This window comes from Taudactylus pleione, unplaced genomic scaffold (assembly GCF_031769625.1).
Source record: "Taudactylus pleione unplaced genomic scaffold, aTauple2 ptg000842l, whole genome shotgun sequence".
Taxonomy (NCBI): domain Eukaryota; kingdom Metazoa; phylum Chordata; class Amphibia; order Anura; family Myobatrachidae; genus Taudactylus; species Taudactylus pleione.
The window spans coordinates 5,530,462-5,552,313 of NW_028285244.1; the positions used below are offsets into that span (position 1 = coordinate 5,530,462).

Below are 21,852 nucleotides of genomic sequence, written 5' to 3' on the forward strand. Positions count from 1 at the left end.
AATTTTGGTAAAATACTTGTGGGGTTGTAGATAGTCCAAAGGGCAGAGCCTGAAATTGGAAGTGTTGCTGTAGTATAGCAAACTGGAAATATCGCTGATGTGAGGGCGCTAGATACATGTAGGTACACGTCCTGAATACCAAGAGATTCCATAAAGTCCCCAGGCTCCATAGCTAGGATGATAGAGCGCAGGGTTTCCATCCTGAACCTGGGTACCCTGAGGAATTTGTGCAGGGATTTGAGGTTGAGGATAGGTTGATGAGACCAATTCGGCTTCTGAACCAGAAAGAGAGTAGAACAACCAGTCCCCAGCTGAGATAGCGGGACTGGCACAATTATCAATACCTACAGCAAGGACTTTCTGGATTTGTAGGGCCTTGTTTGTATCTGAAGGAGGACCTGTGTAGAAAAACTGGTGGGGAGGGCGTTGAAGAAATGAGAGGGCATACCCGTGAGAGATCACTGCTCTTACCCAAGCATCCGTGGTGGTTTGACATCAGCACTGAGTAAACTGAAGTCGGCCTCCCACTCTGGGATCCCCCAGAGGGAGGCCCATCCAGTCAGGGCTTATCCTCGGGTTTTGAAGCAGGGCATCTGGTGGTCCAGGCCTGCTTGGTCCTGGGCTTGGCGGCCCTAGTGGAAGCTGACTACCTAGGAAAGGACTGACCTTTAGGCTTTCCGTGAGGACGAAAGAACTTAAAAGATGTAGTCTAAGGCTTTGTAGTATTAGTTGCTGAAGGCAGAAATGCAGATTTTGATGCCGTCAACGTGGTTAGAATCTTGTCAAGGTCTGGACCAAACAAGATCTCCTTATTGTTGTGCAACACCTCTAGGCCTTTCTTGGAATACGCATCTGCTTTTCATGAGCGTAGCCACAGGGTATGGCGGGCACACACTGCTGCAGCTGAGACTCTGGAGGTTAGGAGACTGGCATCCAACGTCACTTCTCCAATATAGGAAGCTGCATCTCGCATGTGAGCGACGAAAGACATCTGATCCCTAGAAGCATTGGAGTCTTCAAGTGCGTCAGCCCAGGTCTCTATAGCTTTAGCCACCCATGCAATAGCCCTGGTCAAACGGGTAACAGTTCCTGAAAGAGAATATATCGATTTAAGGCAAGATTCCACATTTCTATCCATAGAATCCTTCAAAGAGGTAACGTATTGCTTTTAATTAAACGCGTAACATGTGAATCTACCGCAGGGGGAGTCTCCCATTTTAAACAATGAGCTGCAGGAAATGGATAACAGGTGGTCAGATGTTGTTGGGGCTTAAACGTCTTACCAGCTGTCTGCCAGGCTACAGTCATGTGTTCAGCTAGTTGATCCGATAGAGGGAACTCTGCTGAAGCCACTTTCTGTTGCTTAAATAGAGGGTGCTTAGAGTTAGGCGCTGGCTCGTCATCTTCTATGACTAAGATGGATCTAACAGCTCGCACAAAGGCAGGAATATTAATTTTAGACTGACTCTCGTCCTTCCCCAGAGTGGAATCAGTGTTAGAAAAATCAGCATCTTCTGCCTCCTCAAATGACACTTCAGAATCTGAGAGCTAAATGGATTGTGATAACACGACGCTTAGGAGGCTTACTGGGTATGGGCTTCTCACCTTGCAACATAGTTTGAAAGGCTGTAGAGGTAGCCACTAGACCAGGGGTCTTCAACCTTTGGCCCTCCAGCTGTTGTGGAACTACATATTCCAGCATGCCCTGCCACCATTTTGATATAACAGCATGCTAAAACTGTGGCAGGGATCTGTAGTTCCACAGCAGTGCCCCCATGGAGGGGGCACAGGAGGTGTGGCAACTCCAGAGGGGGAATTACGGTCTGGTGTGTTAACCGCATAGGGGGAATTACAGCCGGTACCGCTAGGCGGTCCGCAATAGTAGCCAGCACCTGAGAAAAGGAAGCCCAGGGGGGCTCTTGTGCAGGAGCTGGGGGGTCTGATGGACCTAGTGGAGTATAAACACTTACAACACTACATAACCCATTTTCTATCAAATCCTCCTAACATAAGCCTGCAGCACATCATTTGCATGATAGCAGTATGGGTGCAGATGCTTGCTTACTACTCTTGCCATTGCTAGACATAGCTGTAGAGTAGTATAGCACACAATATGGCACTGGGTATAATGCAACCACTGGGTATGTAGGATACAAGTAGGAATGCAATATACTGATCTTATCTTTGGGCAAGCTGCAGGAGCGCACAGCACAAATTTAGCACTGTGCCAACCAACCAACTATATGTGACAACCCTCATAAATAGATTTGTTGGGGAGATGTGAGGCACTGGAAAAAGCCTGAATACACCTGTATGTTAGGGCAAAGTAAGAAAAAAAAGGGAAAGATATATACTGACAGTATAGAGAAATAAACAGACAGGCAGCGCTAGCATAAGTCACATACTGTACAATGCAGAAATTCTATACAACTGCAGAAGGGCACTACAATCAACTACACAGATTATGTGGTCAGTGACTTAACATCTGGTAGGCTATAGCGCTACATAACCTGACTCCAGGGAGAGGTATGTAGGGGGATTGGACCCTGCGTATCCCTGAGAGAGCAGTGGCTGAGCCTGGAGAAAATGGCCACCGGATACCTCTGGGGGGGCGTGGTCGGAGGATGAGAGTAGTTCAGAGAAGCGAGACCTCAGAGGAATGGCGCCATGAGCTGAGGGGCCGCTTTAATGGGGACCTTCCCATGCTGATTTTTAACGACCAGGGTGCTGGACTCCCGCTCCATACGTACCCTGCTGGTCTAGTGGATCACTTTGGATAAAGCCTGTGTTCACTCTTAGTGCCTCTGGTCTGTCCCCTGAGACTGGAGGTATGACTGCCAATCCGTGGGTCCCCGCAAGCGATGACCCGCCTTACCTGTCCCTTTGCGTCCGGGCTGCAGTCTGGGTCCGTCCGCAGGGCTTGCTCGAGAGAACCCCGGGATGCCCGCCGAAATCCCCAGCTGAAGTGGGCATTGCAAACACCTGACTTCCCTGTGGACTAAAGGAAAGATTTGGTCTTGGTGCAGAGGAAGGCAGAAAAGTGGTCTTGGATGCTGCCGTTGCTGCGATGCTCTTCTCCAGTTCAGGGCTGAACAAGAAGTCACCCTTGAACAGAAAAGAGACTATTGCCTTCTTCGAATCTGCATCCGCCTACAACGTACGTAACAAAAAAAGCACGATGGGCAGCAAAGGCCCTAGAAGACAAAATCCCAGAATCAATAGTCGTTTCACCCAAGTACCCAGGTGCCATTCTGAAGTTCTCCACCAAAGGTAAAAAGCTCTGCACGTGACCGTACCACTACGAAGGTAGTCATCGAAGGAGTCCACCCAGCGTTCCCTGACCTTGATGACCCAGAGCCCTCTCGTGCAGCAAGAACCTCTTACCTTAAGACGCACAGCTCCGGCTGACATCTATGACTGTCATTCCTCTGCCGTTCTCACAGGAGCCTGCCCGGTTGTGGCAACAGTCTCCGGAGACAATGCTGGGTCCCCGAAGTGGCTCCATAGAGAACTGGGCTTGTGGCTGTACACAGAAGACTACATACAACCCGGATCAAAGAGAAGTAAATAAATAAAAATAACCTTAGCTGTAGAGCAGCTCAAAAAAAAAAAAAAAAAACATACCCAGCTCGAGGCACTAAACGTAAACTAGTTTTCAGGAGACAGGGGGTGGGGTATAGAGGGGGAAGTCTATGTAGTAAGATTTAACCTTTTAGTACACATGCGCTATACACCAATGTCTCCAGTGTACCCATAGGTATCAGTTTAATCACTTTAATTTTCAAATCACCCAGTTTACATGAATAGCAGTTATATGCAGGTGTTATGTAGAGCTAGGGACACATTTGATACCAGGACTGACTTCAATTATCAATATGGCTGCGGCTCCATTGAGATAGTAACGAAGAAAGTCACACGCTGTTGCCGTCCAGTTCTGACTACCACCAGCAGGCCTAAAACACATCAAAATAAAAATCAACGTAAAAAGTTAATTCATATTAAAAAAATGCAAAATGTAGATAGTTAATTTCTGAAAAATACTGTACTCCCGCCTGCTGCGCAATAGGCATTTTTCTTTTATTCAAAAATAAGTGACAATAGTAATAACATGTGTGACCACCGTGTGGCGCTAAACTAAGCCAATCAATACGGAAAAAAATAAATAAAAAAAAGAATAGGCTACTTTCCTATCCTGTTCTCTCTGCACTTGCTGCTGCTGCCGCCAGCTGGTGATGTAAATTCTGTTGGAGCTTCTCTAATACCAGATAAATAAAATGACAGACCTGGTTGGTTTTCAAACTGCAACTCCTTTAAATTAGGGATGTGCAGGCTCGGATAGGTTCGAGTTTGCACGTGGAGTTCGGATTTTTCCCTCCAAAAAAACGGAACTCAGAACGAGGCAAAACGTCATCTTACATGGACGAACATCATCATTCCTGGACAAAAGACCAGGAATGATGATGTTCGTCCATGTAAGATGACGTTTTGCCTCGTTCTGAGTTCCGTTTTTTTGGAGGGAAAAATCCGAACTCCACGTGCAAACTCGAACCTATCCGAGCCTGCACATCCCTACTTTAAATACAGGGAATGTTGGTTCCAAAATATTGTAATAATTTGTTAAGCTGGCCACCACTTCACGGTCATTCGCATCTGGCCAGTCCCTACACTGCTTCTCAGATAAATGATCTTGGTGGCAGTTTAGCGCCACACGGTGGTCACACATGTTATTACTATTGTCACTTATTTTTGTATAGGGGTTTAAGGTACCCTAGTGTCTCCACTGCTGGCAGCTTTATTTTTGATGCGCTGAGGAGTTGTATTAAACAAATTTTTATCATTTTTCTTTTATTCACATGATTGGCTTAATAACACTGCAATTAAATGCAAAAAATTTACTTTTATCATTATACATAATCTAATTGGTTGCTTCAATTTAGTGCAGATTTTGCCCCTGTATGCAATCTTGCTATATGAGCATTATTTGTTCCAATGGTGGAATAAGGAGATTTATGATCTTACCTCATTAAATTCTTTTCTTCGAAATCCACAGGGGACACAGGCTTTAGACAGTGGATATAGGCTGTGAATCCGGACGCCAAACAGTTAACACTTATCTACCGGCAGCCCAGGCTCCTTCTCTCCTATACCCACCTCCAGCCAGGCCAATTAAGTGAAAGCCCAATACAGGTGCAGAAAGAGTAAAGTCACGTACACACTAGACCAGGGGTAGCCAACCCTGGTCCTCGGGAGCTAACAACAAGTGCATGCTTTCCAGGTCTCCTCACAGAAACACCAGTGAAATAATTAGCTCCACCTGTGGATCTTTTCAAATGTGTCAGTGAGTACAGTTGCATACACACAGTACGATCTGTTCGTTGAACGATTTCCCTTGAACTTTCTGTAGCGCAGGACAAACTATATTGGGTGTACAGACTGAAAGATGTCTTTGAAAAATATCTTTCAGTGAAGTCATCCTGCCACAACACTGAACAGGAAATTCTTGACGATATCGTCCATGGTTGGCCTGCATGTACGGGCGATCAAAGATATCTTTATCGTCCATATGGGAACGCAGATTGTTGGTTGTTCATGGTATACACACGGAAATTTATGAACGATATATATCGTTGAATGATATAGTTATTGTTCATATCGTTCGAAGACATCGTCTCGTGTGTATGCCCCTTTAATAAATACACCTGTGCAAGATCTACAGTAGGTGGTCTGGAAAACTTGAACTGTTAGTAGCTCCCAAGGACAGAAGTTGGCTACCCCTGCACTAGACTATTTTACGCGATTTGCCCGATTCAGACGCATTGAAACGGCATATCGTGTAAAATGACCAAATGGTGACATATCCACTCACGATCACGATGCCGATGCGCGTCCCCGTGGGTCGTACATTGCATCTTCAGATCTTACCTACAGCAGGAAAGACTTGCCAATCTCGTACACGAACCGGTGGCATATCGTACAGTGTTTATGCCTGAACGATGTGCCATTTGGATACGTATACAATGCTTGCAGGCATGGATCAGGGCGATCCGTTCTGCAAGCATGAAGACAGATGCATGGACGGATCTACGTCCGTGCATCGGTATCTAAAAAAAAAAAAAAAATCAATAACCTGTATATTAAAAAAAAAAACGTGCTTCCTCCCCCCTAAAAGAGCAACCAGCCCCGGGCTTAGTGACCCAGTGCTGGTTGTGCAAAATACAAGGGACAAATGACATAGGGTTCTCTGATCCGGTCCTGGTTCTGGAAATACAGGGGAAAAAAATGTATAGGGTTCCCCTGTATTATCCAGAACCAGCACTAAACTTTTCTAGCGGGGGGCTAATGCCACAGCCAGGGGAACACTAACCCTTACTGCTAGACAGCCCTGGTCAGGGATCCCCAATAAAGGCGTCCCCCTCTCAGGGCACCCCAGGCCTAGGCTGATAACTCGGGGCTATCCCTGGGACTTCTGGAGCGGCGGGTGCAGGGTTGAGAGTGTAGTGCATTTGAAAGTGTTGAAAACATTGTCTTTTGCAGTGTAACTACAGGTCTCAGCAAATCTTCCCCGCATGCTGGTACTTGGAGAACCCCAAGTACCAACATGTGGGGCATTATGGGCCCGCTGGTACGTGTAGTTCTACAGCAAAGGCAATATTAAAATAAACACATGACACACAAACCATACAAAGTACAAGTTTATTAAACATGCATGCACACTATCTCACATACTCAACAATGTATCCCTGAAGTCATCACGTCCCCTTGTCCAATGGGGTCTTGGCAAAACAAAAAAACGCAAATCCGTGAGCCACCGGACAATAGTACAGTCCTCCAAGGATGGTACTTCCCAAATGAGAGATCAGCAGCCGGATTTCACTATGGAAACCCCGGTGCTGAGCGTTCTTTGGCTGAAAGAGGCGAGCCTTCCACCTCTCAGCCATAGAATGATTCTCAAAATTGAAGTCACACAGGCTTTCATCTTTTTTTTTTTTAACACACAGCAGCACAGACTGATCTCACTGATCCATCTGTGTTTATTTTTTTACAAACAGATGCATGCATCACGGATATCCCTGATCTGTGCAAGCATCTGTCTGCTATCCTGCACGATCTAAAGATCAGCAAATCTTTAGATTGTGCACGATAGATCTTCGTGTCCTGAAGTGCCGCGGGGAGTTCAATGCAAATTGCTCATGATATCGCATCGTGAGCACGTCCTCTATTGTGTACGCACCTTAAGACCAACACAGACACACGTGTCCACGCACCCTGAAGATGTGAACAAGTGGACTGGAAGCAGAGCAAAACTTTTCAAGCCAGGTGAGTCTCCTTTTCTTCTTTACTCCACGGGGGAGAAAGGATTTAGACAGTGACGTCCCAAAACTATTCCACTAAGGGAGGTAACGCTTCAGAGCTGAACACAGAATCTTTCTTAAGGAGATTCTTGGTCCTGTCTAGATATATCCAGAGAGCAATCACGTCATCCAAAAGAGGCCTTGTTGATCTGGAACAGAAACTACCTTAGGGAGGCAGCCTAATAGTGTCCAAAGAATGGTTCGACTCGCACAAAAGACCAGAAATCGGTAGCGACAGCACAACGTGCTCAAGTCTGATACCCACGAGGCCAAAACTATAGCAAGTAAGAAGACAGTCTTGCATGTAAACCAATGAATGTCCACAGAGTCCAAGGGCTCAAAGGATGACTATTGGCCGAAGCAGACAAATAATGTCCCATGGAGCTACCGGTGGAACAAACGGGGGCCCAGACCTACCTGCAGAAGGGAGAGGACTTGCGAGACTCAAAATTATCTGGGGTTAAAACCCCTAGCTGAACACCAGGCGAAGTAAGTCAGCCAAACCCAGTGATAAATCCTTGCAGGCATTCAGCATGGTACGACTGACCGATCTCAGGACAGGCAAGAAGGGCCAGATGCAGATGGAAGCATGGGCCAAGGGACAGTAGATAAGGCCACAGAGGAAGGCGCATCGGTAACGGCGATATAGGCACCTTGGAGATAAAATGTACATCACTGCCAGTCGGTAACTACAAGGATCATGGTGCCGACATCCAACTTTGACCTGCGAAGGCCCTGCAGAATCAGCGAAAGATGTACATGAGATGGAAGGTCTACCTATCCGCTAAGGCATCCAAAAGAAAGGCTCCCGGATCCCTGGTGCGTGAGCAGATGCCATCAAGTTGATGTCCAGCAAAGCCCCAGCGAAGAAATAGAAGCTGAAAGGTGTCTGGCTGAAGCACCTATTCATCTGAGTAAACATCCTGGCAACAGGGGAAGTCTGCTTCTTAATTCTGGACTCTGGGAGGGTGAAGACAGCCGACAGAGACGGAAGATGACGCTCTGCCAAGTTGAGAATGCGATTCAACTCCTTCATGGCACAGCAACTACGTGTGCCACCATGAGGGTTATGGTAGATGCCGGCTGTCTCACATTGTCGGACTGTACCTGGACCAGACTATGCTGGAGGAGTGGCAGAGCTCAGCAGAGAGCTCTGAAGACCGCTCGGAGTTAAAGAATGTTGATTGGCAGCTGGCTCTCTGGAACAATCTACCGACTGTTAAAGATTTGCATCGGTGGCTAGGAGAACCCAGTCCTGAATACAATAGGGGCAGCCCTTGTCCAAGTGAGACCCCTAGAGCCACCACAAGAGGGAGAGCAAGACCTCCCGAGAGAGGACAATAATTTGTGTCTTAGCTGCCATTGGGATTTGTTCCACCGGGACATAACTTCCATCTGAAGATGCCAGGAGTGAAACTGGGCATTCTCCACCATGTGTATGCATGCAAGATTGTATTGACACTCAGCGATGAAGTAAGAACTTGCAAATCCTTGCCTGTAGGTCCTGACGTTTTTCTGCTGATAGGAATACCAGCTGAACTTTGGAATCCAGTAAAGCCCCCATATGATACATCTCCTGCGACTAAGTCCAGGAGGATTTCTTCCAGTTGATGATCCATCCTTAGGACTGGAGAAGATCTATCGTGAAAATATGAGATATGGTAAGAACTTACCCTTGTTATCTCTATTTCTACGAAGTCCATAGGGTTCCACAGGATACCTTGGGGTATAGGTGTGACGTCAGTCATCGGGCACCAAAGAGTTAAGCTTTCAGCATCCCAGGATGCACTAGGTCCCCCTCCTATACCCCGCCCCCGAACCAAGGCATCTCAGTTAGTTACCAAGCCATAGGCCGGAGGAGGAGAAGGAAGAGAGAGAACAAAGATCTGGACACATACAAGAATCACATTCTCACCAGAGGGAGACGGAAAACCGGTGACCAGAGCAAAGCCCATCTGCAGCACAGGTGCGACAGGGCGGGAGTCCTGTGGAACCCTATGGACTTCGTAGAAATAGAGATAACAAGGGTAAGTTCTTACCATATCTCATATTTTCTACTTCAGGGTCCATAGGGTATCCACAGGATACCTTGGGGATGTCCCAAAGCAGTATCCTTTAAGGGTGGGGACGCTCCTGTGCAGAAAGGAGAATCCGCCGCCCGAAGGAAGCATCCTGAGAGGCGAAGGTGTCAAACCTGTAATACCTCACGAAGGTATGGACAGAGGACCACGTAGCAGCCTTGCAGATCTGGACTGCAGAGGCACCACGTCGAGCTGCCCACGAAGGACCCACAGACCTAGTGGAATGAGCCTTCACAGAAGGAGGAACCGGCAGGCCTTCATGAAGATAAGCTTTAGAAATAGCCATACGGATCCAGGCTGCCAAAGTTTGCTTAGAAGCAGGCCAACCCTTTTTACAGAAGCCATAGAGGACAAACAAAGCGTCCGACTTCCTAAACGAAGAAGTGCGGTCAACATAAGTCCTTAAGGCCCGCACAACATCCAAAGAGGCCTCACCCACGGAAAGACCCGGTGAGTTAAAGGCCGGAACAACGATTTCCTCGTTAACATGAAACTGGGAAACAACTTTGGGAAGAAACTCGGGCCGAGTGCGGAGCACCGCCCTGTTCCCATGAAAAACCAAGAAAGGGGGTCTACAAGAAAGAGCCCCTAACTCAGAAACACGTCTGGCCGAAGCAATAGCCAGAAGGAAAACAGTCTTAGCTGTTAGCCATTTAAGATCCACTGAGCCCAGTGGTTCAAACGGTGGTCCCTGAAGAGCCCTCAGGACCACAGCCAAATCCCAAGGCGCCACAGGTGGAACAAAGGGCGGCTGAATGCGGACAACACCTTGCATAAAGGTGCGCACGTCCGGGATTGTAGCAATCCTACGGTGAAACCAAACAGACAGGGCCGAAACCTGTACCTTCAAAGAAGCAAGGCGAAGCCCATGATCTAGTCCCGCTTGTAGGAAGGCGAGAATCCGAGACAGACGAAACTCCCGCGGTGCATAACCTCTCGGTCGACACCACTGGAAGAACGTATGCCACACGCGATGGTATATCCTCGCGGAAGACGGTTTCCGAGCTCGCAACATGGTACGCACCACAGAGCTGGAAAACCGCCGGGACCTCAGCATGGCCGTCTCAACAGCCACGCCGTCAAAGACAGCCGAGTCAGGTCCGGGTGAAGACAAGGACGCCATGAGGTCGATCTCTGGAAGACCCCACCTACCTGTCCACCAGCAGTTGAAAAACGTCCGGGTGCAGGCACCATTCCCCCAGATGAACGTCCTGGCGAAAGTCCGCCTCCCAATTTAGCACTCCCGGGATGAAGACCTCTGATATGGCCGGAAGATTGCGCTCTGCCCAAACCAGGATCCGAGAGACCTCTACGAGAGCCGCCCGACTGCGGGTTCCTCCTTGCCTGTTTATGTAGGCCACGGTGGTAGCGTTGTCCGACTGGACCTGTACCGGGTGACCCTGGAGAAACCGATGTGCCTGCTGGAGAGCATTGAAGACCGCACGGAGTTCCAAGATATTTATGGGAAGCTCCGCTTCTGTCGGCGTCCACCAGCCCTGGAACAAGTGTGGACCCGAAACTGCTCCCCAGCCCCGAAGACTGGCGTCCGTTGTCAACAGGACCCAATTTGGAACCCAGAACGGACGTCCTTTGTTGAGGTGGGTCGTCTGTAACCACCAAGCAAGGGACAGGCGAACCTCCGGGGTGAGCACAATCGTCTGGGACTTCAGAGACTGAGGCAGCCCGTTCCACTTGGACAGGATCAGGTGCTGCAGAGGTCTGGAGTGAAACTGGGCGCATTCCACCATGTCGAACACCGACACCATGGAGCCCAGTAACCTCATCGCCGGGTGTAGGGACACCCGGCGGCTGTGCAGACAACTGCGCACCCTTGACTGTAAAGCAGAGATCTTGTCCTCCGTCACGAAGATCCTTTGCTGTCCCGAGTCCAATAAGGCTCCAAGATGCAGAATCCTCCGAGACAGGATTAGAGTGGACTTCTGCCAGTTGATTAGCCAGCCGTGCTGTTGCAGCAGTGCAATGGTCAGGTCCAAGTGGTGTAACAGGAGCTCTGGAGATCCTGCCACCAATAACAGGTCGTCCAAGTACGGCAACATGCGGACTCCCTGCAGCCGCAGAGAAGCCGCCATGACCGCCATCACCTTGGTGAAAACACGTGGTGCTGTCGCCAGGCCAAAAGGTAACGCCCGAAACTGGAAGTGGTCGCTGCGGATTGCAAACCAGAGGAACTGTTGATGGCGCAAAAGAATAGGGACATGCAGGTAAGCGTCCTGTATGTCCAACGACACCATGTAGTCCCCAGGTTCCAGCGCCAGAATGATGGACCGTAGGGTCTCCATCCGACACTTCGGTACCCGCAAAGACCTGTTGAGTGCTTTGAGGTTGAGAATCGGACGATACGACCCATTGGGTTTCTGTACCAAAAAAAGATTTTAATAGAAACCCTGGCCCCTCTGGGAGAATGGAACAGGCACTATAACTCCAGCCTGGAGCATAGTGTGCAATACCTTCCGCAGCTCCGTAGCCTTGTTCCGGTCTGATGGTAGACCCGTGGTGAAGAATCGAGCCGGGGGTCTGTGCCGGAAGGAGAGGGCGTACCCGTGTGAGACCACCTCCAGAACCCAAGTGTCGGTCGTAGTGGTCGACCAACACTGGGCGAACTCCCACCCTGGGATCCCCCAAAGGGAGGCCCGGACCGTCAGGCCGCAGGCTTGTCATCTGGCTTGGGGGCCGGACGTCTGGTACTCCATGCCTGCTTCCGGGGCTTGACCGATTTCTTAGGGCCAGCCTGTCGAGGAAACGACTGTGGTTTGGGCCTGCCCTGGGCCCTAGATGACCGAAAGGACGATGGTCCAGAACCAGAAGGAGCAGCGGCCGACTTGAGACAAGCCGATTTGGCTGCCGCCAGCGTGGCCACAATCTTATCCAGATCCGGACCGAAGAGAACTTCTCCGGTAAACGGCAACGCCTCCAGACCCTTTTTGGAATCTGCGTCTGCCTTCCAGGATCGCAGCCACAAGGTGCGACGAGCAGCTACCGCTGCTGAAGAAATCCTAGACACCAGAGTACTAATGTCTAGGGCCGCCTCGTTGATGTAGGTGGCCGAATCACGGAGATTGCCAATCAACTCCGCCTGTTCGGCCGGACAGTCGGAATCAAAAGAAGCCTCTAATGAATCCGCCCAGCGCTCCATCGCTCTGGCAACCCAGCAAATGGCCATAGCCGGCCGTGCTGCCCACCCCCGCAAGGGAATAAGCGGACTTCAAGCAGATCTCCACCTTGCGGTCCGTAGCATCCTTAAGGGAGGACATGGATGGCATCGGCAATGTGGCACTACGGACAAGACGGGTCACGTGAGAATCCACCTGTGGAGGGGATTCCCACTTTGCAAAATAATTATCCGTGAACGGATAAGCCACCGCCAGGCGTCTCTGCGGCTGGTATCTTTTGCCAGGCTGTTTCCACGCCTCCTCTAAATGGTCCACCAACTGACCCGAAAGAGGAAAGACTGTGGCATCGCCCTTCACATCTTTGAAAAAGGCATACTTAGATTTAGCCGCTGGGGGAACTTCGTCCTCAATCACCAAGGCTGTGCGGACCGCCCGAATAAGTCCAGGAATATATACTTTGGACTTAGCATCAGCGTCCTTAGCATGGAGAGGTTCCTGATCGTAAGGATCCAGAATCTCCCCATCATCAGACGTCCCCTCGTCATCCTCATAAGGAGCCGACAGAGACGCCACCGGCCGTTTATGCGGCCGCATCACAGACTCCCCTTGCAACACATCCGACAAGTGCTGTACAGAACTCGTCAGGGAGTTAACCCACGCTGGCTCCTGAGAAACCGGGAGCGGGGATATAGGGAGACTGTGGGGTACCACCAATTGTCGTGGGAAACCCTGCATGGGTGACGACACCACTGACTGCTGGGACAAACCCATCGGTGTAAACGCGGGCTGCGGAGCTAACTGGCCCACTAAGGCTGTAAGCGCTTGAGCGAAACAAGCCCAGGGCGGCTCCTGTACCGGTGCAGTAACCGCAAGAGGCCACGCCATAGACAAACACTGCCGGCAGAGGCCCTCCGCGCTACCCTCCCCCTCTGCTAACGGTACTTTACACGTAGTACACTGTAGCCGGAGGGAAAAATCACTTTCAGACATGATGGCACCACGTATGTGACCCCTCTCACCAATTATATATTTAAGAGGCGAGAGACCACCCTGCAGCACCGCACCGCAAGGGCTTAGCAGAAAAAACAGGGACAGTATAAAGCTGACAGTTTAGAAAAAAAGTTACAGGCAGCAGCGCTAGCACAGTCACATACAATGCAGAGAAATAACAATTCCTGCACTAACAGCGCTGATCACTCAACTACACAGACACAGGGCCTGGTAGGACACAGCGCTGCATACACAGACCTGACCACAGCGGAGGAGAGGTATGCGGGGGGACCCAGACCACGATGCTTCCAATGCAGGCTTCCAGCAGCGTTCACCATGCTTCAGAAAAGGTGGCCGCCGAGGAGCATAGAGAAGGCTGGCCTGGGGGAGGAGCACTGACACAGGGCCAGTCAGCACAGTGCAGAGAGTGCTGTGTGCAGCGGGGGAGGCGCCGGCTGTGAGACAGGGAAGGCGCGCTCCCCTGGCATGCATTTAACCCCTGGGACGCCGCAGCGCTACCGCTCTGCTGCGGTCCGCTGTCCCAGGGGGTAGTGGAAGCGCAGGTTGGTCGCCTGGCTCCACGCTGCAGCCAGTCCCCAGGGAGCCCCCTGCCTGGGGACTTAGGACCATGTGATCAGCGGGGACCCCCCACGGGACCCCGCTGCTTACCTCTGTCCCCCTTGAATCCGGCCATGGTCCGGAACATCTGGGGTCACCGCTAGCTGTGACCCCAGATGTCCACCAGCATCCCCGGATCAGTACCGGCGTTCTGGTACTGGCGGGGTGTAGGGAAGACAGCATGGATGTCAGGACTGACTGTCCATGCTGTTCATCCAGATGTGCAGCCACAGCTGCATGAAGAAAAAGCATCAGGGGCTCTTCTAAGCCCCCCTCTAGCAGGTGCCTCCGACTCCGGCCGGGCACCAAACGAAACTGAGATGCCTTGGCTCGGGGGAGGGGGACCTAGTGCATCCTGGGAGGCTGAAAGCTTAACTCTTTGGTGCCCGATGACTGACGTCACACCTATACCCCAAGGTATCCTGTGGATACCCTATGGACCCTGAAGTAGAAACATGGGTTCCCTGAGGATCTGCGGAAACCGGGTTAAGATAAATAGGTCATCCAGATAAGCTAGAATCCTGATACCCATGCATCGCAAATGATCTGCCATGACCACCATGACTTTCGCGAAGACAAGAGGAGCCATGGAAAGACCAAATGGCAATGCCTGAAATTGGAAATGTTCCTCTCAGACAGCAAACCTGAGGAAGCGCTTGTAACTGAGAAGTCTAGGAACATGCAAAGAGTCAACCTGATGTCCAAGGAGGCCATGAAATCACCCAGTTCCAGAATGGACTGCAGAGACTACATGTGGAATCTGGGTACCCACAATAACTTATTGATGGACTTCAGGTTGAAGATTGGCCGGAAGGAACCGTTCGGCATCTGAACCAACAAGAGGTTGGCATAGAAGACCTTGCATCTCTGGGATGGGGGAACTGGACCAGTTACCTTGGAGACAAGCAGAAAGCGAATGGACTCCTGCAGTGCTTCTGTCCTGCCTGGATCCAACTGAGGGGCTGTGTAAACAAAACTGGGCCAGAGCCCGCTCCCGGAAGGTTAGGGCGTAACCCAGGGAGACATCACCTCATACCCAGACGTCCAATGTGGACACCGTCCAGGATCGGAGAACAGCAGAAGCTTGCCTCTGACACTAGGATCCGTGATGTGTGGTGTTATGTGTACTAGTTTCACCTCCTCCTCTTCAGGTTGTTTTTTTCCAGCTCTCCTCGGGCACAGTTTCCTAAGACATGGCACCTAGGGGATTACACAGGGGGAGGAGCCAATCACACTTCTAAATTTAAAGTGCAAGCTCCCACTTAGCACACGTCTATACCCCGCTGAGTAAATGCTCAACGATCCAAACACTATTTGGCAGGAAGGAGCTTTCTGTGTAACTTGACCTCTGAGGATTAGGTATACTGGGAGACAGGGAGCTTGTGCTACTTTCCAGAGACTAGCTGAAGCAGGCACTGGGGAAAATGGTCGCTCAGCATGTGTATGTGAGAGAGTTGAGGAGGGGGTCACCCTATGGCAGGAAGCCTACAGTGAGAGGATTCGCCAAGGGGTGGGAGAAGAGCTAATGGGGCAAGCTTACCTCCCCATTCTGACATGGTCTTCCAAGGTGAATGGTCGCCTTAGCAGAAGTGCTCCATTGCCTGCTGCCCTAGCGGAGGTACCTGGAGACCTGGACACCCGCTGTCAAGACCGGCGGTGACAGGTGCTACAATGCGGCTCCCAGCATGCATAGTGACGCTCTTACCTGATCCCCCTGTGTTGTCCGGCTGTGGCTCCCCAGTGTGCAGCTGAGGGTCCCGCCCAAAGACGCCGATCCGCTCGCCAGTTCTGTGGCCAATAGCGCAGGGTGTTGGTGGATCAAGAGTGTGGGCGACCTGTAGGACACCCCACGCTGCCCACTATAAAAATAAAAGAAATAAAATTTGAGGCTGCTTAAAAGCTGTCCCTTGTAACAGTGCCAAATACTGCAGGCACCAAACTAAAACTGTCCTTCCTGGGGCATAGGGGAGAAGGAGCCAGGGCTGCTGGGAGAAAAATGTTAACTGTTCGTTATTCACAGCCTATACCCACTGTCTAAGGGTCATAATCAATTTGAGGCGAAAACCCATTTTCGTCTGTTTCAATTATCCCCGTATTCAATTTAAAAAAAAAAAAAAACAGGGATAAGTTTTTTACACAGAATAGGTGGCGAAAAAAAAATGCAGAATTGGGGTTTAGGGGTGCAGGCTTAAAAAAAAAAAAAAAATATTCTGCACCCCTGGGACTGTCCCCTAAAAGTAATGTGTGTCAAAAAAAGGTAAAAAAAATAAAATAAAAATCGGCACACCCCAAAAAATGACCTTTAATTTTGGGGGTGGGTAAAAAAATGGGGGACAACCTTCTAAAGAAGCTAAATTGATTCCAGAGGAGTTCCCAAATATGCGGCAGGTGTTTTCTTCATTGCAGGTGGTAGCGGCAGGTGCATTTTTGAAGATTAAAAAAATAAAAACACTTTAGGGACTTTAAAATATGCTTGCACCCATTTTCATGTACCCCAAATTTGATGGGCACAGTTATTTTTACCCCCCAAAAAAGGAAAGTGCTATTTTTCACCACCTTCTTCAAAGCCGCATTTATGCGCGTGCCGCGGCTATTTAAAAACCCGACTTCCCTTTAGCAGGCAAAATCGGGGGTACCCATAGTGATGCCCCATGTTTGGACATCTTTAGGGGGGTGCAAGGATGATTTCCCAAAAACAGGACTTTTAACCTGTTCCAGTTTTGCCGGGTCCTGTTTTCGCGTCCTTAGAAAATTGAATACGGGGAAAAGCGGGGACGCGCACGATACTTTTTCGCCTACAAAACAGGCGAAGGAGGCAAAAAGTCCAGCACGCAAAAAGTCCGGACTTTTCGCCTCAAATTGAATATGGGCCTAAGCCTGTATCGTCTATGGAGTGAAGAAAAGAAGAAATAACTGTATAAAAATGGGTGGGACTTCCTAAGCAGTAGAAAGGATTAGCTAAGTGATAGATTATTTAATTCAGAGTCAATGATGGAAAGCATTAATTATTCCAGGGATGTAACCAGTCTTTTGCTACCAGGCAGGGTTGGTTAACATATACTTTAGCAAGGAGGAAAGGCGTTAAAAAAAAAAAAAAATCGGGAAAAGAAGTGGAACAGAATAGAAAAAAACATTAATCACAAAATGGACATTCCGCTGTTTGTATATTTACACAACTGGCTTTGGAGAAAAAGATTACATGCAAGTAAAATAGGGAAAGAGTGCAAACACCTTTTGGAGACCATAACTAATGGCATGGGGTAAGTTCACATAGCATGGGTTGGATCCACAGGTATGATTGAACAAGTCATTAACCAGAAACAGCTATGTTGCATTGCATAATGACAATTTGCAGCCCTTCATGGTTAATGTACCCCTACAATGATCTAAATATTACAGCAGGATAATGCACTGTGTCATCCGTTCCAAATTGTCGAGAATTGGTTTGAGGAGCATTATGGAGAGTTCCGTTGCTGTGGCCACCAGGTTCGCCCGACATGAATCCAATCGCGCATTTATGGGCCGTGGTGGAGAGATCCATTCGGTGCCAGAAATTGTGCACCTACAAATATAAGGGGGCGGTGGGAAACTATCTAGACAGCATGGGTCAACATCTCTGAAAAGGTCTTCCATCCACTTGTGGAATCGATGCCACTTTGAGATGCTGCCACTTCACCGGACTGGAGAGGGTCGTACATGACTGCACTAGTTACACTTTGATTGGCAGAGGCTTCCGATTGGATGCGTTACCTCCTAGTCACCGATACCAGCACCTTTCATATCTATAGCGCAGGTGCCGGAACCCGGCCGGGTGCCAATGGGAGTTTCTTCAGTACCCTTTCCTTCTCAGCAGCCCACACACAAACATACATGTAGAAGGGCATTCTTGGACCCAACAGTAGTAATGCCGGGGGTGCCTTCCTTATAATGGCATAAATGTACTGGAGTCCATAACAATAGAATAGGTGTCCATAACAATGGAACCGGCCATTTCATAAGGCAATACCCTGATGAAAAGGCCGGTTGGGCCTTGAAAACACAGGAAATTTCATACACTGATATGGTCACCAAGCATCTCCCTGTACAGTAATTGAGAAGCTTTGTAGAAAAGTGTAATGAGGAGGAGGATGATAAGAGAAGAGGAAAGACTGGGGTCAATTTAAATGTGATTATGCTCCAAATATTGTGCACACTCCTATCTGAAAAAAATTAAGACATAAGGATCCTGGACAAAAACATTTCATAACCGTAAATTAATCAATAGTTTATCTTATCTACAGATTTACTGACAATTATTTTATTGTGAAAAAACATACTGTATATCCATCAGAGAGCACTCCAGACACAAAGTACCAAGTATCTTAAGGTTTTCATCTAATGTTCTTAAATTTATGACGTCCGTCACTTCTTCCATTCCAAAATCATAACAGAACACCTGAAAAATACAAAATAATTACAAATTCACAAGCTTTGAAGAAAATAAAGATTACCGCAAAAAGCACGGTGATAGACAAGAAGCACACGGTTTACAATGCATTTTCTGCAACATAGTCCAGTCTCCTTTACTTGTCACAGCTGCTTACTGGTAACTGTAGCTACTGTACCCCATCATTTCAGTAGTCTTGTATCTTATATCAACTGTAACCATGACTATTTGCCTAATATTTGTCCCACACTCCAAACACTTAATGTCACAAGATCGAAATTCCTAGGATGAATAGGAGCTCAAACACTCAGCTGTGACATGTTTGCAGGAGAGTTACAGGCTTGCTATGGATTGAATTTTAATTTGACAGCATAACTCCTTCTATATATCGCTTTGAATTAAATATACATGCCATATTTCGAACAGACAGACTATCAAAATAAAAGGTCTACTGCTGACTTAAGTAAACAACCATGGGTTGGGTACGTTATGTCAACAGTCATAATGTTAACATGTTTGACATACAGTAACAGGTAGCCCAGCAGGGACTTACCTGCACCCAATGGCTGCAGTGGCATATTCAGGGTCCCAGTGGTCATGTGACTAACTTCCGGGTCAGACATCCAATCCTCTGGGTGAGCATTTCTCCCTTATGCCTAAACCTAATCTCAAACCCAGTGGTTCCCAAACTGTGAGACGCGGCTCTCTGGGGAGCCGCGGGCGGCCCCCTGGGGTGCCGCGGGTGGCCAGTGGCCTAATGAGCCATTTTCTTTATATATAGTTCTCGTGCATGGGGAGTCTTGGGAGAGGGGTTGGTGCGATGAGTAAAGTAGGTGTTGTGCAGGAGGGAATGGTCCTGTCCGTGGTATGCAACAGGGCCAGGCAGTGAATAGCGATTTGCGAGATTGCCCGTTGCAGAATGGAGTCCCACAATACAGTCCGCATTGATCTCACTTCCCGTGCGATCCGATGAGCTATTATGCAGTGCAGAACAGCGGTGATCACATCTAAGGGTAAGGGAGGGGGCCGCATACAAAACTACAGGGGGGGGGGGGCGCGCAATGAAAACTGTAGAGTGCCTGCAATGAGAGACATGGAGCGGAGCAAAGGGAGAGACATGGAAGGGGGCAGCAAAGGGAGAGACATGGAAGGGGGCAGCAAAGGGAGAGACATGGAAGGGGGCAGCAAAGGGAGAGACAGGGAAGGGGGCAGCAAAGGGAGAGACAGGGAAGGGGGCAGCAAAGGGAGAGACAGGGAAGGGGGCAGCAAAGGGAGAGACATGGAAGGGGGCAGCAAAGGGAGAGACATGGAAGGGGGCAGCAAAGGGAGAGACATGGAAGGGGCAGCAAAGGGAGAGACATGGAAGGGGGCAGCAAAGGGAGAGAAATGGAAGGGGGCAGCAAAGGGAGAGACATGGAAGGGGGCAGCAAAGGGAGAGACATGGAAGGGGGCAGCAAAGGGAGAGACATGGAAGGGGGCAGCAAAGGGAGAGACATGGAAGGGGGCAGCAAAGGGAGAGACATGGAAGGGGGCAGCAAAGGGAGAGACATGGAAGGGGGCAGCAAAGGGAGAGACATGGAAGGGGGCAGCAAAGGGAGAGACATGGAAGGGGGCAGCAAAGGGAGAGACATGGAAGGGGGCAGCAAAGGGAGAGACATGGAAGGGGGCAGCAAAGGGAGAGACATGGAAGGGGGCAGCAAAGGGAGAGACATGGAAGGGGGCAGCAAAGGGAGAGACATGGAAGGGGGCAGCAAAGGGAAAGACATGGAAGAGGGCAGCAAAGGGAGAGACATGGAAGGGGGCAGCAAAGGGAGAGACATGGAAGGGGCTGTCCTAAATACTTGATATGTTATTTTGACCCAACCACTTAAAAAACAGGACTGCTTGGTAATTATTTGGGCTCAGACGTGCCTTGAAAAAGTTATGGAGTCCATAAGAGTGCCTCGAACGGAAAGAGTTTGGGAACCACTACTCTAACCTCCCCACCCCCGCAGCCTAATCCTAACCTCCCCAACCCCCGCAGCCTAACACTAACCTCCCCACCCCCCGCAGCCTAACCCTAACCTTCCCCACCACCACAGCCTAACCTCCCCACCCCCGCAGCCTAATCCTAACCTCCCCAACCCCCACAGCCTAACACTAACCTCCCCACCCCTCACAGCCTAACCCTAACCTCCCCACCCCCCGCAGTCTAACCCTAACCTTCCCCACCACCACAGCCTAGCCCTATCCTCCCCACCCCTCACAGCCTAACCCTAACCTCCCCACCCCTCACAGCCTAACCCTAACCTCCCCACCCACGCAGTCTAACCCTCATGTCAACATTCTGACAATATTGACATTTCATCTGTCAACATTCTGAGAATGTCAACAGGTTGTCAATCGCCATTATAACGCTGTCGACACCAAGTCAACACTGTGGTGTTGAATGTTGACATTGTCATTAACAACCTTTTGACTACATCCCATCAACCACAAATGTTTAATTGTCAAATAGTTGCATGGACGACTCAATATTCCAAACTCTCAGTTAAAATATATTTTATAATGCAAACTTCTCAAATATTGCTTGCAGTAGATTTGTACCCATTTATCAAATTATACATAATAATATATTGAGCTCTAGAATGTTACATTAATACCCCTTTCACACATTTTCCCAAATACCTGGCATTTGAGTGCCGGGTCGTTTTGTCGGTCCCAGCCTGAACACCTTTTAACCTGCGGATACCCAAAATGGGGTCCAAAATGACCCCAAACATTGATTTTTATATGCATACTGAAAAATATTTATAGATGCTGTAATCATAGATCATTTTTGCCATTTTACTTTTAGTCAATTAGTAATGCTATTGTGAATTTAGATCTAAAGAATAATTACCCAATTAATTGTAGAAATTAATTTGTGTAGTTGGGTCAAATATAACCCCATTTTGGGATGCTGTGTCATGACTTGCATCAGTGCGAATATTATTTCTTCTCTAGGTTTTTCAGTTAGCGCAGCATGTAAAAGGAGGGGTTATCTAAGGAGGGGTTACTTCCTTCCCTTTCTTGTAGCCTGCACCAGAGTATAATGGGCATGACTGTGGTGACACGTGCCAGTGCATCACGGACCAGTGCATGTTTGAAATCAATGATTAGTTAGACACACCACAAGTTTGGTGTGTCTAACAAATCATTGCTTTTACACATTTATTTCAAAGTTCCTTGCATAATGTCGAGATTTTTGACCCAAAAAGAGTTGGAGGAAGAAG

The 21,852-nt window shown here is 49.0% G+C and overlaps 1 protein-coding gene across 14 annotated transcripts in view; it reads right to left on the reverse strand.

Annotated features, from left to right (window-relative positions):
- RNF17 (ring finger protein 17) overlaps window positions 1-21,852 on the reverse strand; it is a 502,688-nt gene that overhangs the window by 168,851 nt on the left and 311,985 nt on the right. For all 14 annotated transcript variants that reach the window (XM_088458561.1, XM_088458560.1, XM_088458571.1 and 11 more), the window contains 2 exons: window positions 18,489-18,607; window positions 3,863-3,953 (listed from right to left, as the gene is read on the reverse strand). In XM_088458561.1, coding sequence (XP_088314687.1) covers window positions 3,863-3,953; window positions 18,489-18,607 — 210 coding nt within the window. The remainder of the gene's footprint in view (window positions 1-3,862; window positions 3,954-18,488; window positions 18,608-21,852) is intronic.